This window comes from Antennarius striatus, chromosome 14 (assembly GCF_040054535.1).
Source record: "Antennarius striatus isolate MH-2024 chromosome 14, ASM4005453v1, whole genome shotgun sequence".
NCBI classification, from domain to species: Eukaryota; Metazoa; Chordata; class Actinopteri; order Lophiiformes; family Antennariidae; genus Antennarius; species Antennarius striatus.
In genome coordinates, this window is record NC_090789.1 from 14,971,819 (window position 1) to 14,987,276 (window position 15,458).

A 15,458-nucleotide genomic window follows, 5' to 3' on the forward strand; every position below is an offset into this window, starting at 1 on the left:
CTGTCGCTTTAAGACACGGATCGCTTTGTGTCTGATTAATTCAATGTTCGGCGACGCGTCGGTGGAGAAAACCTTCGGCTCCGACTCGCAGACGCGCCGGACGCTGGACGGATCTGTGCGCCCCGAGGAGATCTGGTCCCCTTTTAAATAAAAAAAAAAAACACCCAAATTTAAATAGTATTCATAAACCACGAGTATATCCGTGAAGATGAAAGCATCTTGAGGATGGGTCACACACACTCGGAGTAAAAACATCGCGCCCGAAAACAAGCCAATCTTCAGCATCGGAAGGGAAAAAAATCAAACTGATCGAAGGAGGAGGACAGAAGGTCGGAAGGCATGGCGTCAGAAAAACACGGTGAGATCTGCGGATTGTGGGAATCCTTTTGCGTTACAGATATCATTGTCAGCCCGGCTGAGCTACTTCTCAGCCTCCTGTGAGATGAGATAATTAAGTTTCCCCACTGGAATCGTCTGATCCGTGGATCTACATCCGGCTGTGGATGTTTTGCGTGTCGCACAGCGCTGGTTCCATAGGATGATGTGTGGGTGCAGGCTGGGGGGGGGGGACGCCATAAGGCCTTTTTAGAGTTTCATGTTCCATGATCACACTTTATGAGATTCTATTTTTGTTTCAGGTTGAGTATTTCAAAACATTTTTCCTGCATAAAGTCGCGCTGATGTGTGCATCAGATGTTACTCTAACGATAAACGTGTGGTTTTGCTTTGCGCGTCTGGTCCCCTTACGCACAGGCCCACGTACAGCTCTGCTGTGGGCGTTCTGTGCGCGTTCGCGGCTTCACTTGCGTGTGTTTGCCTGTCTTGATTAATATAATCCATAACGTCGGGTGCTTACAGTATAATAATAATGTTACATTAATAATAATGTATTGTAATTGTCAGTGTTCGTGTGTTCGTCCGTCCGTCCATCCGTTCGTATGTCCACCAAAGGCACATAACTCGGGCAGCAAAGGGGATAAAATTTAGATCATAACCTTGACCTTGAGAAAACTAGGTGAAGGTCAAATTTTTAACTTTTGTACACTCAAGAATCGGATAAGAAAGAAAGACAAAAGGCCAGTGTAAGACCGTAGATCAAAGCTACTGCTTTGATCAATGACAGTAGGTCAGAGCTTTGATCTTTGACCTATGCAAGTACATCAGGGTAAAATTTTGAATTCAGGAGTGTGTTGCAGTAGGTGAGTGCATTGGTTCTTGTTGTCTTTGTGGTTGTCTACTCTGACATCATGGAGCCCATTCAGACAGTTGTACAGTGAAGAACATAATAGAGTCATTCATAAAATTGTCGCTTATAGTCTGCTGTAGAAACACGGTACGGGATCACTGTGAACCTCCTAAATCCAGAGATGAGCTACAAATTTTAATCCAAAAATTTGCCGAGCTATAATATGTATAAGGATATGTGAATTGTGTCCTGATCTATATTGATTTACTCATTCATTCATTCATTCATTCATTCATCTTCAATCGATTCATCTGCTGTCACGGGGAGCTGGAGCCTATCCCAGCTGACTGAGGGCACGAGGAGGGGGAACTACGGGTGCGACGCCAGTGCATCATGGGTGATACGTATTATATTCTTTATATTTCATTCTGTAGTCACAGTGGGACAGAATATCAGCACACCTCTAAAGCAGGGGTCGTGGAGGAGATGCAAGGGGGTCAACAGGAACCTTAATGTTCATTAGTCCCATCCTTTAGTAATGCATTTACAAGGTAGATAGATAGATAGATAGATAGATAGATAGACAGACAGACAGACAGACAGACAGACAGACAGACAGACAGACAGATAGATAGACAGATATTAGTCTTTCTTCAATTGCTTGTTTTTTGCTGCAAACACTTTCACATGTTTTTGTAAATGACAACTTATACAATTTTGTTGTTTTGTGTTGAGATCTTTTGTTGGTAAGAGGTAACATCCCAAGCAACACTTGCACAGTAGTATCAAGAACACCTTTGCTAGTAGACTGGCGTGTTTCACCTCATAGCCTTCATCAGGCTCATCGTCATGAAGGCCACAACCCTCAAACATGCCAGTCTATTAATAACGGTGTTGGATACTCCCAAGTGTTACTGGAGCTTCTAGCGCTTCAGACCCTTTCCCTTCTGTGTGCACCCCGATAGTCAGTGAAACTGTAGTAGAAGTAGAAATGTACAATGAATGTGTCATAACATCAGGACTAACTATGGCTAAAATTTAGAATTTATTGCCACAGTCTTCAGCTTTGTGAAACTAGTGAGTAATCTGAGGTGTAATATGTACACATATTATTATAAAACCTATATTCTAGCCTTGAAAACATTTCATTAAAATGAACACTTGCATATTATTTTTGTCCATAAATGTGTTTATGTGGAATTAATAGAAATGAGACCTGATATGTTTTACATAGTACACAGGCAAACCCAATATTTTTATTTGGTGAATTTTGTTATGCACTGCTGTACCTTTTATACAGTTTTTAAAGCTAATGTAAGTCAGTTGTAAGTTTTGATTCAGGTGGAACTGAAAGCCATCGCTCTCCAGCTTCTTTCTTCAGTTTAAGTTTTAGTCCTTGACATCATTTGGATTCAGACTTTATTGAAAAGATCCAACATGTCTTCCTTCTAATGTTTGCCAAACTGTTTGTCACATCGTGTCATGACCTTTTAAAGGTGTGCCTCCCCTCATGTTCATCCCTGCTCTGTCTGTTTCTGGTCCAGCTCCTGCTTGTGACAGGGTTTGAGATGTGTTATATAAAGCTCGTCCCCGAGCACAAGTCGTCATCCCTTATTACTCACGCTGCTCCGCTATCTGACTGCCTCTTCCTCTTGTTCTTCTGTCCTATCCGAGCTTTCCACTTCCATCCACACCTTCATCTATCTCCGTCTCTCTTCCTCATGTCTCTGTCAAAATGGATTACTGTACCATAAGCCACTTCTCTCCTGTGAAAATATGACACCCTATCAGTCATTTTCAATGTTAAGCCAACACAAAGGGAGCAGAGGCGTGAGCATGAAATGTTCAGATGTCCAAAAGCAGACAGATGCTTCAGACTGACACATCATCGTATGAAGAAGTCTGTCTCAGCGATACACAATTTTAAGCAGCTAATAATCTTTGTTTTTGAAGGAGTAGAGGAAAACTGTGTTCTGTGGAGGATAAAATGTCAGTCAATGCCATCATTAGCACAAAGACTGCACAGGTTTCTTTGTGAACGCTTCACAAACATGTAAATGTTTTCCCTCCTCAGCAACAGCACAGGACATTTGACATTTGTGAGAAAAAACTATTGAATCCCTTTATAAGTACAGTATTTATCATCTGTTTGCAGCGACCAAGTCAAACAAGTTTAATTGTCACTTAGCTCTATTCAAAACATGATTTTTTCCCCCTCATTAGACAGAAAATATAATTATTTATTACTGGACTCTCAAAGAGTGAACAAGGAAGATCATCCCTCATTAGCACACATTCATTCATCCAAATGAGAAACACTGCCAACTGTCATGGATTTATTTTAGCATCCAAAGTCCAAATTTCCATAAGAGCTCCATTTGCCAAACTACAATAATTCTACTATTTCAGTACTGGCCAAGAAGCTCAATGAAAGCAAAATCCAGAAACTCAAAAAGAGTCAGAAAATATGACCATAACCTCACCCATACATTTGACTTGAGCTGGGATGTGTACCTTTGAAACCTTGTGACTTACGCACCCACAGAAACACACATCCACCACCCAGCTTGATGCTGTGCGAACACCTGTGTCACCTCATGAATATGCATATTTATCAGTGTGGCTCCTACAGATGGTCTGGGGCTGCTTTGCTTCCTCAGACATTTGAAAACCTGTAGAGGATAAAATCCTAGAAGAAAACCTCTCAGCACCTTTGAGGAAGCTGAAAGTTGGCCATCATTGAATGTTCCAAAAGTTACAAAATGATCCCAAGTAGACCACAAAGTCCACTGAGGTTTGGTTTCAGACCAAATCTAAGCGTGTACATAACAGTTGCCTGACAATTCCATAGAATTTGTTTGATGGGATGTGAAGATGGTGTAAACAATAGGTAAAATCAAGAGTTTTTAAGAACTGGAGTGCTTTATCCATGAAGAATGGAGTAAGATTTAAGTTTTGGTTCCTCGGAATGCTACCTAAAATGATGTCTGCTAATGCAGCAGGTTGTTGTAAATAAAGGGTTTCTAAAAAAATACAATTGTTTAAGGGTAGAATCATTCAGAGACATTAAAAGTTTGTAATGTCTGCTGCATTTATTTATTGAAACTACTCCTGATTAATTTGGTTAAAACAACTGATAAATGTCATTAATAATATTAGTAACTGTGTGTTTAACATGCAGACCAATGTGCTGTAACAATGCTTAGACAACAAGCCCTCTCTAAGAGGTTTCTTTTGTTTTTCTTCCGCTGCTTTTTCTGCTTGTGATTCCTCTCCCACCTTCTTTATTCTTATCCTTACTCCTTCTTCTCCTTTTGTTTCTCAGGTCTTGATGACTCTGGCCGTCAGACAACGCAGCCCCCTCCATACCTCCCTGGCCCGCAAGACCCAAACATGCCCCAACACCCCAACATGCAGTCTGCACCGGGCACACAACCTAACTTTCCCCCTCCACTGCCCCCTCCAGGCTCAGAGGGTTATCTCCAGGAAACCCAGTTCCATTGGGGCCCAATGGGGGCCCAAGGAGCTCCGCAGGGCTACACGGTCCAGACCCAGGGTCCAGGAGGTACCATTCCTCACCCTCATGTGGGGTACCTCCACCCAGGATACCCACTCCAGCTGCAACCCTGCACTGCTTATGTACCCGTCTACCCCATGGCCTCAGTGAGTCAAAGCGCTGTTTAAATATTCCACAGGTCTGATATCACACTGCTGCATTAATTATTCATTTAATAAATAACCAAATACATTTCCCTTCAGCATGTCACTGTTTTCAATCGCCTTTTACATGAGCTTAACAATCAAACTTTTATCAGCTTTTATTCCCCGCCTCCGTCTGGACTCATAGTTTATCTTCCCACAGTTGACTGGCTGCAGAATGTCAGAGGGAAACACCCCCTTTTTTTGAAATGCGTAGGAAAGCCCCACCTCTCCCATACCCGAACAGACTGCACAAACAAATGTGTCGTTGGGACAGACACAAAAAAGTGTCCTAAAAAATGTGCACCCTGTAATTTAAAAAAAAAAAAATTATGTTCTGTGTTCTTTGTGGGCCTGGATCTGCTTGATGGGGCCAGTCCTGAATGTGGCACAGGGAATGCAGGACTCAAACCCACGGCAGACGTTGGTGGAAATTCAGAAGACACACACATGAGGAGGCTAGATACAGACAGGAACAGACAGTTTAACGTGAGAGTGCCAAGTAAAAGTAAAACTGTGTTTATTATTCAAGGTTGGAAAGGAGATGTTATTAGAAAAGCCTTGGTTAAAAGCCCTGGTGGGTTCTACCGTGTCTTTCCTCAATATGTTTCAAAATCTCAGATTTAGTCGGTGTACAAGTTTAAAAAAGTGCTCAGGTCCCCTGAGTTTGGTTGGAGTACCAACTTTAAAAGTTTGAAATTTTTGTAACACCGTGGAGTCGGTAGTACAAAAATATCTGGACGGACAGCTCATAGTGTCCTGAAGGATCTTAATAAAGGCTAAAATAGGGAAGCTCTAGAGAAATAAGAAGTTGTGTGAGTATAATGAGAGGTTGAAATACCCATGCACAAAGCAGAAGTCTATTTGGTGACCCCCACAGCATGTATAAAAGCAGCAAGGGAGGTCTAAAGTCCGATGCATGCCATGTAAAATATTGTCACGGGTAAAAGCCTTGAAATTGGGTTTTGGCATCCCATGTGAGAGAAAACTTACGTAATTGAGTTAAGACGTCTACAATCAGTACAATCCTAAAAAAAAACACCTGATCAAGGTTTAAAATCCATGTTTGTGTTCAGCGTTTAACCTGTTTTTGGTATTAAAAGCAGCATTCAGAGATTTAAAGTCCTAATAGTAAAGTTAAAGTGAGAAATAGCTAAGAAACAAGGATGGGGTCCATTTGAGTTAAAGACATCAAGACAAAGAAAATTGTCAAACCATTCTAGCTGGATAGAATATGACCAACAGAATGGTGGTGTGTCACAGGAATCATTCAATCTGCTTCTGACTGACATCTAACACAACTCCAGCATGAGACATGGAACTGAACACAAGTAACATTGGGATGAATCTGAGGTTTAAAAGTGTGTTTTTCATTCAGATGCTTTTCTAAGTCTGAACTTAAATTGGATTTATCAAAAAAAAAAACAACAACCTTGAAATATTTATCACATTTCAGTCAGTTTCATTTCAGTTCAGGTTGGGTAGAGCTGTTATGCAAGCTTGCCACAATTATAGTAAATGAATGCCCAACAAAACCGGTTGTAACCACAATTCTGAAAATGGAACAATGGACCACGACAAACATGTCTGATGGCATGTTCAGGCCCGGCTCCCACCAAACAGTCACAGAAACAGAGCAACACAGGCTTAAAACAATGGAACTACACCAATACAGTGATTGGGAAAACGAGGCTCAAACAGAAATTGGTTGGATTGGAAGATGAGCGATAATTCTGGAAGGAAGTGGTGCAGGACATGATCCGATACAAATTGTGCAGGAGGGTAGAACAACCCACGCGTGTCCTGTTTGAGACATTGTGGCTGACGAGGGAGGGGCCCTCCTTCCCACGACATCCGGAACCCAAGAACATGAATCTTTTTAAGGGCATGCCAACTCAAACTAGGGTGGAGTAGACACTATATTAAAACTGATGTCTTGTAAATAAATAATCTGTAAATATACATGGAAAAGAAATTAAAATGTGCTCTGAGTGGTCAGCAGGGGCCAGTGGGGACCTGATGAAACGTGTGGTTTTAAAGAAGATGCACCCAGAATTACAGAGGTCGTGACATAATGGGGACTAAAGGTCTGAAAGAGCCCAACCATGGACACCCTGGTCTCCTACCAGACTGCACAGCTCAGAAAAGCAAAGCGCAAACACACAGCAGCCATTTTCATTAGTTTACTTTTAATTTAAGTGATTTGGCCCATTTGAAATGAAAACAACAGAAATCTGTGTGAGTTCAGGTGCAGCATAGAGAAGATTTGAGAAGACAGTCGTTGCAAGTAAGGGAGGAAGAAGCAAAGGACGAGGATGCAGATGATCAATTTGATGACGATGGGTTGGAATGGACCTTGTTAGGAGGAACGGTTGCAGAAAAGAATTTACATAAGACGCATAAAGTTATGAAAATATTCCAAAGGCAAGAAGAACAGGGAACAGTTAAGGCCCCTAAACCCAATTGTAAAATGTCATGTAACATTGACCATGCGTTTGACGCCTAGCCTACACAATACTGGAAGAGTAGAGATGGTTGAGATGAAGAAGATAAAAATACAAAGCACCCAGATGGAGTCAAGTATTGTTGAGTAAAAAGAAGAACAAGTGTCAAATGCCATTAATACTGCAGAGAGTGCTTACATGGACTCAATATAATGCACTTTCACTACAGGTCAGATTCCTGTAGGGATGTGAGAAAATGCGTAATGAAAGTGTGTCCGCAAGTCAGATGAGAGACTTGAGGAAGAGGCGACACCCGACATGACACTCCTCTGAACCGGTGCAGGGAGAGATGTTTCACTACTTTTTCTGTTGTGGTTGGCTGAACAGGGTCGTAAGGGCAGGGCGATTCCTAATTTCGGTGTTTCAAGAAAGCACACACACACACACATAGGCAGAAACCAGGTAGGGTCAGGCACGGAGCAATCAAAAACCGGGCAGATAGATCAGACGGGGGGTTGGCAACAGGGAGGATCAGAACAAGGTCAAAGACAGGCAGCTACAGAGTCCATTGTCCTCCTTTCTGACTGTTTCGCCTTCTGGTGTTCTAATAAGGTTTTAGAGAGCACCGTTTTCTCTCCTTCTGCTCAGGGTCAGCCCTACATGCCAGCCGGGGGAGGCCACCCAGGGGTCCCACCGGGCCAGATACATCCCATGCAAATGCCACCCAGTATTACCCTGATGGATCGTCGACCGCCACACGACTACCTGCCCATCGCCGTGCTCACCACCGTCTGCTGCTTCTGGCCGACGGGCATCATCGCAATCATCAAAGCAGTGCAGGTTGATTGCATACCTTTTCATCTTTGAGTATTATTAACATAACCAAGCCTTCAGCAGGGACTTTGAAATGTAAATTCATCGTGGACTCACTTTATCCTTCGTTTTCTGCCCAGATATACGCCTGTCTTTAAGAGTGAGTAATAATAAATGGGAGGTAGAAAAGTAAGAGGGATGCTATAAGTAACATGCAGTCACACATGGGGTTCATGGTTTTTAGCCATGCTAACCGTATGACTAATGCATAGTCATGATGTTTATTACACACATTAATGAGGTCACTGTAAATCATACCTTGTAAACATTTGCTTCATATTATCAGGGTGAGCATAATAGTGTCTGAGCATGTTCACGATTATAATTGTACTGCTGTAAAGCTACTTAAAACTTCACAAAGCTGGTAGATTGGTCGGAGGTTCATAATGACTTCTTATTTTTCAGTCATCAGCATAAATATACTGGTGTGTGATGTCACTCAAAAAAAAAAATATTGTCACTACAAGACTTCTTTTTGTGCAAATGATTTTTTTTTCAGCTGAATTTGCTGCTATACCAAGTTGATCTATTTTAGTGTTTTCAGTACTAAAACGGATCAACTTGGTCGACAGCAAAGAGAAACTGCAACTGAATGTGTAAATTTGATACTTTGAATATTTCACAGATACAAGCTCTGCTCATTTTACCTTTAACATACAAGTTAATGTGAGCGTGATGGCAGGAATGTAAAGACTCAGACCTCATGATGCTCTGGTTTACCTTCTAACAGCAGACTGAGCTGACCATCATGCACACAACAGACATTACATAACTGCACATTGTCAGTGCAATGGGAATGAATGGATTTTTTTGTTCCTCTGGGCCAAGCTCATCTGGCTCTGAGTTGAGTCAAACTGACAAGGCATGGTCACTGGTTGGAGCTGTACATGTTATCATGGTGTGCTAATGTCGAGCGGAGTGGCCTCTTTCTGCACATTCAGGCTTGGGCCGCAGTAAAATCGATCCAAATATGGTTTGTTAGACTCTCACTTTCTCCCACTCATGCATCTTCTCATTGCATAACACTTATTCTAATTTCTCCTGCCTCCCATACGCCCGTCCCCCTCACCCCTGTATCATTCAGGTGCGTACGGCGATAGCCAGAGGGGACATGGTGTCGGCGGAAATAGCCTCCCGTGAAGCGCGCAACTTCTCCTTCATCAGCCTGGCTGTCGGCATCGCGTCCATTGTGCTGTGCACCATCCTCACCGTGGTCGTCATCATCGCCTCGCAGCACCACGATGACGACTGGGAGCCGTAACTCCAGACATTGTTTGACAGACGGATGGGGGAAGTTAATGCGTGTGTTAGTTAGCTGACTACTCTCAAATGTCTGGATGAAATAGGATCTCTGAGCATGCACACAAACTGCTACTGCATCGCTGACCCTTTGTATACAGCTACACACAGCTCTTACATAACTCCAACAAACACACACTGATGACCAAAAACAACTAGTCACATCTGATATTCAATCACCAAATACAAAACAGCTTTCCCATGAGGTCCAGTATTACTGTTAGCATAACGACTGCTTGATATTTACACTCTGAGATGAGCTGCAAGAGAAGAATAAAATTAATTCATAGAGTGGGTTTGGTTATGTGATTGGAGAGGTCACTGTGTTTCAGTTTGACATGTTCAAACAAATCTATTCAATGGCACCACACAGTTATTTTACCATGTTTAAATGCACATTTTAGGGGATAAGTATACGTGTTTTTTCTCCTTAAAAGCAAAAAAAGTGCCACGTTAAAACAGAGTTGATTTAAAGAGCAGCATTAATGCTGATGCGGCAGTGTTAAAGGGGGTCAACGCATATTCAACAACCAAATGAAGACTGGTCTGATAGGCTGTCTAATATAACCAAACACAGTGTATTTATTGAGATTGGTTGTTTGTACATAACACGAATATTTTATTCTATGATACATAACTTATTACATTTTTATTCATTTTAAAGCTGTTATTTATTATTCATTCAATATCTACATTGTGTATACTGTCTGCTATAATTTACACAATGTCAGTAGTTTAATGCAGGTATATGACACTTTGAAATTGGCTTAATTTAATATCTGATGGTGATGATCTTGTACTTGTATAGTGACCAAATAATATGATGCAGCTGCTTACATGTATGGTAGTGCATGATGACTATAAAATTGAGCTATAGTGCAATAATGTCTCCCCAGCAGTTCTTGGTGGGAATGTTTCCTCTGTATGTATTAGATTTGATTTTAAATGTACTACAGGCTACTGTCATAATGAGAAAAGGAGACAATTCAGATGATTAAAAAGTTTTTGTTTTGCAAATATTGTTAGTAGTTTAATCAGACATTTTATACAAAATTTATGTGCAACTTAATGAGGTAACATAATCCTGCATGTCATTCTCAGTTATTTTTCCATTCTCTTAAATATTTTAGTTAGATACACGACGATGAGCTCCTGTAACATTTAACTTTTGTAATGCAGTGGGTCGGGGTTCACCCCACATGGTTCCCTTAATGTAGCGTAGCTCTGAACTGCAGATGTGCTGTTGTTTGTACAGTGCAGTTGTTACAGTATGAACTATTATGTGACATTATGGAAGAACTGAAAATGAATGTTTCAATAAGAGAGTGATGGAAAATTAATTAATGCCTTTATTGTATTGTAGCACTTTCCACTGTATGAAATGTTTTCTCTGGTCCAGTTACTCTATCTTTTTGTCTTTCTCTTACCCAGATGACTTGTTGGACCTATTATTATAACTCCTCTGCTTATTGTGGCCCTTACAATGATGACTGATATTGTTTTTAAAAGCTAATACAGAGAGATATTGAAAATAATGGAAATTACTTTTGTTGACAAGGAAATATAGATAGTATACTGTAAATACAGTTTACTGTACTGTATTCTTTATTTTGAGTATTATTATCTATTGCATTTGATTATCAGACATGTATAATATTTAGTACAACAAACAAAGCCTGTATTTCTCTTAACAACTAAAGCCCCCTTGAGAATGCTACCCATGAGCTGAGGTTTTTTGGCAAGCATGAAAAATAAGAGTTTATCAAATATTTACAACAATCCAGCCATCATTTTATTGATCACTGGTTTATTTTGTGCAAGAATATTGAATTAGACACAGGGATTTACCCAACAACTGCCTTAATTTTTTTAAAGATAAACACAATAATCCACAACGGCATTTTTTAAGTTGTTACATTTGTGAAATCTCATTTAGCATTGACTGTAAAATTAACAACAATGTGCGCAATTCAACTTGATTTGAAAACATAACATAAAATGTGTGTTTAAAGAAAAAAAACTATTTGTCTTTCACATTTGCACCGCAAATATTAAGCCAAACTACTGCAACTAAACATTAACTTAGTATAGCATAAACATAGTAAATGGAAGAAAAGCTAACATAACTTTTCAACCGTAACTAAATGATTTTCAAGCTTAATTGTCTTTTTTTGATGTTCATGTTGTAAATTTAGTAAATAAAGATTAATATTATGAAGGCTTTTTTAAAAATTATTACTATTATGTTAATTTGTGAGCTTTAGATGTACTACAATGGATTTGATTACCTTTGGTAAGCTTCATATTTGGTGGACAGATACAAAAATATAATTTAACCTACTAAATAAATGGTATGCAGGGAAGCTATACATCTTAAAATGTCAAGCTGATGAATAAAGGTTAGGAATTTTGACTTAAACTGTAAATTTGACTTTTAGCTGTTGAATAAATACAGGCCCTGTATGTGTTGGACACGTGATATTTTCATGTTAAAAGAGGAAGCGGTGCTGTTAATTGTTATTGTGCAGAAGGCTCTGATAGTGAGTGTTTGTCTGCTGAATACAGCCACTCCTAGCATATCTACCAGTGGTTTATACAGGGTTTATAGGCTGCATTTCCTTGTTTGCTTTCTGATTGGACCCATCATCGTCATGAATCGTAGTTATATTACTTACAACACAACCGAGAGATGTGTTCCTTATTAATTTTTCTTTTTTGTTTGTTTTTGAGCTTGTAAATGCATTAGATTGCTTGTTCAAAGAGCCAAGATTTACCTATATACTTGTGGTTCTCTTGGGGTTCATTGCTATTATTATGTTCATGGCTGTGTTGCACATGCATTGGTTGTTTTCTGACTTTGTTGGTTTGAGTAATGAATAAAAGAATAATTTTGGAATGTGAATGATGAAGGTGTTTTTCTCGTCTCAGTCCCCACATCCTTCAGTGGAGCTCTGAGGCCTCTCCTCTCTGCCCTCACCAAGGTGCTATTTATAGTTGCCCCAGTTTACTTCTTCTCTCTTTTTATTCTCTCTGTCAGAACATGAACAGTAGTATCTCCCATGGTCACTACATTGTTTTAAGTCACAGTATCGTGTATCATTAGCTGCTTATTTTCTAAATCATTGTGAAAATTGGTATTGTTCACGATCCATAATCCAAAAATTTGGGACGCCCTTCTCATCAATGCATGGATTTTTTTTGATTTTTTTTTTTTCTTTTGAGGGTACTACTTTTATGCGTAGACATTCATGATCCCCATGGGAGAAATTCTAATGACTGTTTGATTTTCTTTCAACAACTGATGGATTTCCATGGGATCGGTTCAAAAATTCTTGATAGGTTGATGATAGTTTTCTCAATGTTGCACCATCAGGTCAAAATTTAAACAAGTACAATGTTTTAATGTAGAAAGTACAATACGTACTTATGTACAATATACTCTATACATATGTACACATGTGTGTAAAATAATTTGGTTTTATAAACACGTGTGAGTAACGACAGCCCCACTGCCTCCACCGTCTTTTGTGCTTAATGCTAATCAGCAAATGTTAGCATGCAAGCACTTAGACAGTGAACATTGCGAACATCCACCAGGGATGTAAGAAAAACAATTCTAAAAAAAAAAGGGATAAAAAAAATTAGGATCAAAAAAGTCATCATCTAACATCGTCTTTATTAGCAGAATAAACCCAGTCTGAGAAATAAATTGCCTTAAATCAATTTATTCAATTAATTAAGATAAATTATATTAAAGATGCCACTATACCACTGTATTTAAATTATTTTAGCTGATCGGTTTCGACTAACTCATAATGTTTTACTGCATGTTGCCTTTCATTGTTGTAACCAAGCACGGTTTTACAGAGCTGTTTGTCCACCATTTGTAGTAACCAATTCAACTCTAATGCTTGTTTGTAACAGTGGGCGGTGGGTAAAGTACCCAGCAGGAAGCCACACGGACACCGAAAGAACAGGATTTGAACCCAGAACGTTCTTGCTTCGAGGCAATAGTAATTGCAGCTGTTTTTACATTATATATACCAAAGGTTTGGAGCAAAATAAGTGAAGGTGTGAGGGAGAAACTAAAGGGTGGAGCTGAGCCAGCTTGTGTGTGCAGGATCACAGATGGCCATTTAGCCTACTGAGGCGACTCAGCGTCTCTAGGACCATTTAATGTGACCTCATGCTGCATGCCGTTCTCCTCCATCATGCTGCCACAGTTTCTGCTGGGTTTACCATGCTGCCTGCTTCCCTGTGTGTGTTTTTGTGCCATCCTGCCACCCTGGCTGAGTTGTAATCCACAGCGTTGTGACTGATTATGGCTGGTAATATTATGGGAAATAAACCCAGTGTGAACTGGTAATTAGAGAGGTGCCAGTTCACCTCCTGAGCACTGCCGAAGTGCCTATGAGCAAGGCACCAAACCCCCACAAGTTGCTCATTGGACGCTACGTGGCTCCACCATCATATTCTCTGAATTTGCATGCTTACAGGCCCCGTGTGTGTGTGTGTGTGTGTGTGTGTGTGTGTGTGTGTGTGTGTGTGTGTGTGTGTGTGCGCGCGCGCGCGCGCGCGCGCGAGCACTCAGGCCTGTATTTATGTGTATGGCTATGGATTACAGTGGGAAAAATAATTTTCCTACACGGATCAATATAGTATAAAAACTTTTGATTGATGTGCAAATGACACAGAATTATATTTACAGTATCACCTCTGCCAAGGATGCTTTTTACAGAATGGGTTAAAACTGGTGCCCTGTAAATTTGAAATCATGCCACAAAATCAGTCTCCAAGTTCGTTGATTTTAAGTCGTTAATTCTGTTGTTGTTTTTTGTTTGTTTGGGGGTTTTGTTTTGTTTTTTTGGTTTTAATAATGCACAATCAATGGTCTACTCTGACATTTTGAGGTATTTCAAAGTCACATTATTACCTTATTATTGTTATTATTATTATTATTATTATTATTAGTAGTAGTAGTAGTAGTAGTAGTAGTAGTAGTAGTAGTAGTAGTAGTAGTAGTAGTAGTAGTATTTGCTGTGTTCATTGTCTGCACAGATAGCTTCAAGTTTCCACATGTGTAAGCAGAATACTGGATCAGGACTGGCTTCAAAATAACTTGTGATGACACAAAGCATGTTTGTCGACTTCCCCCTTAAAGTCTGATGTGAACATGTGAACACAGTATAATTATACTCACCAGCAACGAAAACAAAACCTTGCATGGAAAAAGTTCACAAATATTATTCTACATAATAGAAAAATACACAAAACTGTCACTCTAAGTGAAAGCACCAAACAGTGTAAAACTACTGTATTGTCAGTAAAAAATAGCCCATATGCTCAATCTATGCACTTCAAATACTGTGTATTAATGTAAATATAATACACTTGTACCTGTTTACGTTTCTAATTTATGTTTCCTCATATTTCATTCCAGAGGGAAATGTTGCGGTTTTACTTCACATAATATTTGATACTTTTATATATGTGTGTGTGTTGCTGATATGATTGAAAAAGTAAATTTTTCTCCGTTCATATACAATATTAAGTATAAGTGGCTGCAAGACATAGATTGCAATGCATACAAATAACCACTAATACAGGATACAGTATACTGTAAATCCCATGAAGTATATAATACACTAAAAACTCACTTTGTTGTCTTCTGGGATTCTTTTGTTATCCATTCTTGTTATTTAGTGGTAACTAACAGTTTGATGGTTAAACTACGACTATAACAATAATAATCTGATACTTTCATTTGAGTTAATTTAGTATTTCCATGTGTTATGGTATTTTTGCATTGGGGTATTTATATGTTCATCTAATTAAAACATTGTGATGCCTCTCAAGTACTGCTAAAGTGAAAATACAAGTACTTGTTTAATGTGATTTACTGGCTTCTAACAGTTTAAAGTTATTAAGGATTTGGTTATAAAGTGAATTCAATAGGC

General features: G+C 39.5%; 1 protein-coding gene across 4 annotated transcripts; it reads left to right on the forward strand.

Moving 5' to 3' along the window:
• The first annotated feature begins 50 nt into the window (after window positions 1–50).
• Window positions 51–12,397, forward strand: prrt1 (proline-rich transmembrane protein 1). Of its 4 annotated transcripts, none has more exons than XM_068332242.1 (4): window positions 51–358; window positions 4,653–4,849; window positions 7,942–8,169; window positions 9,287–12,397. In XM_068332242.1, exons 1-4 carry the CDS (start codon window positions 340–342, stop codon window positions 9,461–9,463), a joined length of 621 nt encoding a protein of 206 aa, XP_068188343.1. In that variant the 5' UTR covers window positions 51–339; the 3' UTR covers window positions 9,464–12,397. The 4 variants fall into 4 exon arrangements, with proteins under 4 accessions (XP_068188343.1, XP_068188339.1, XP_068188342.1 ...); XM_068332238.1 differs by having other exon boundaries at window positions 58–358; window positions 4,512–4,849; XM_068332241.1 differs by having other exon boundaries at window positions 76–358; window positions 4,512–4,849; window positions 7,978–8,169.
• Window positions 12,398–15,458: the final 3,061 nt, after the last annotated feature.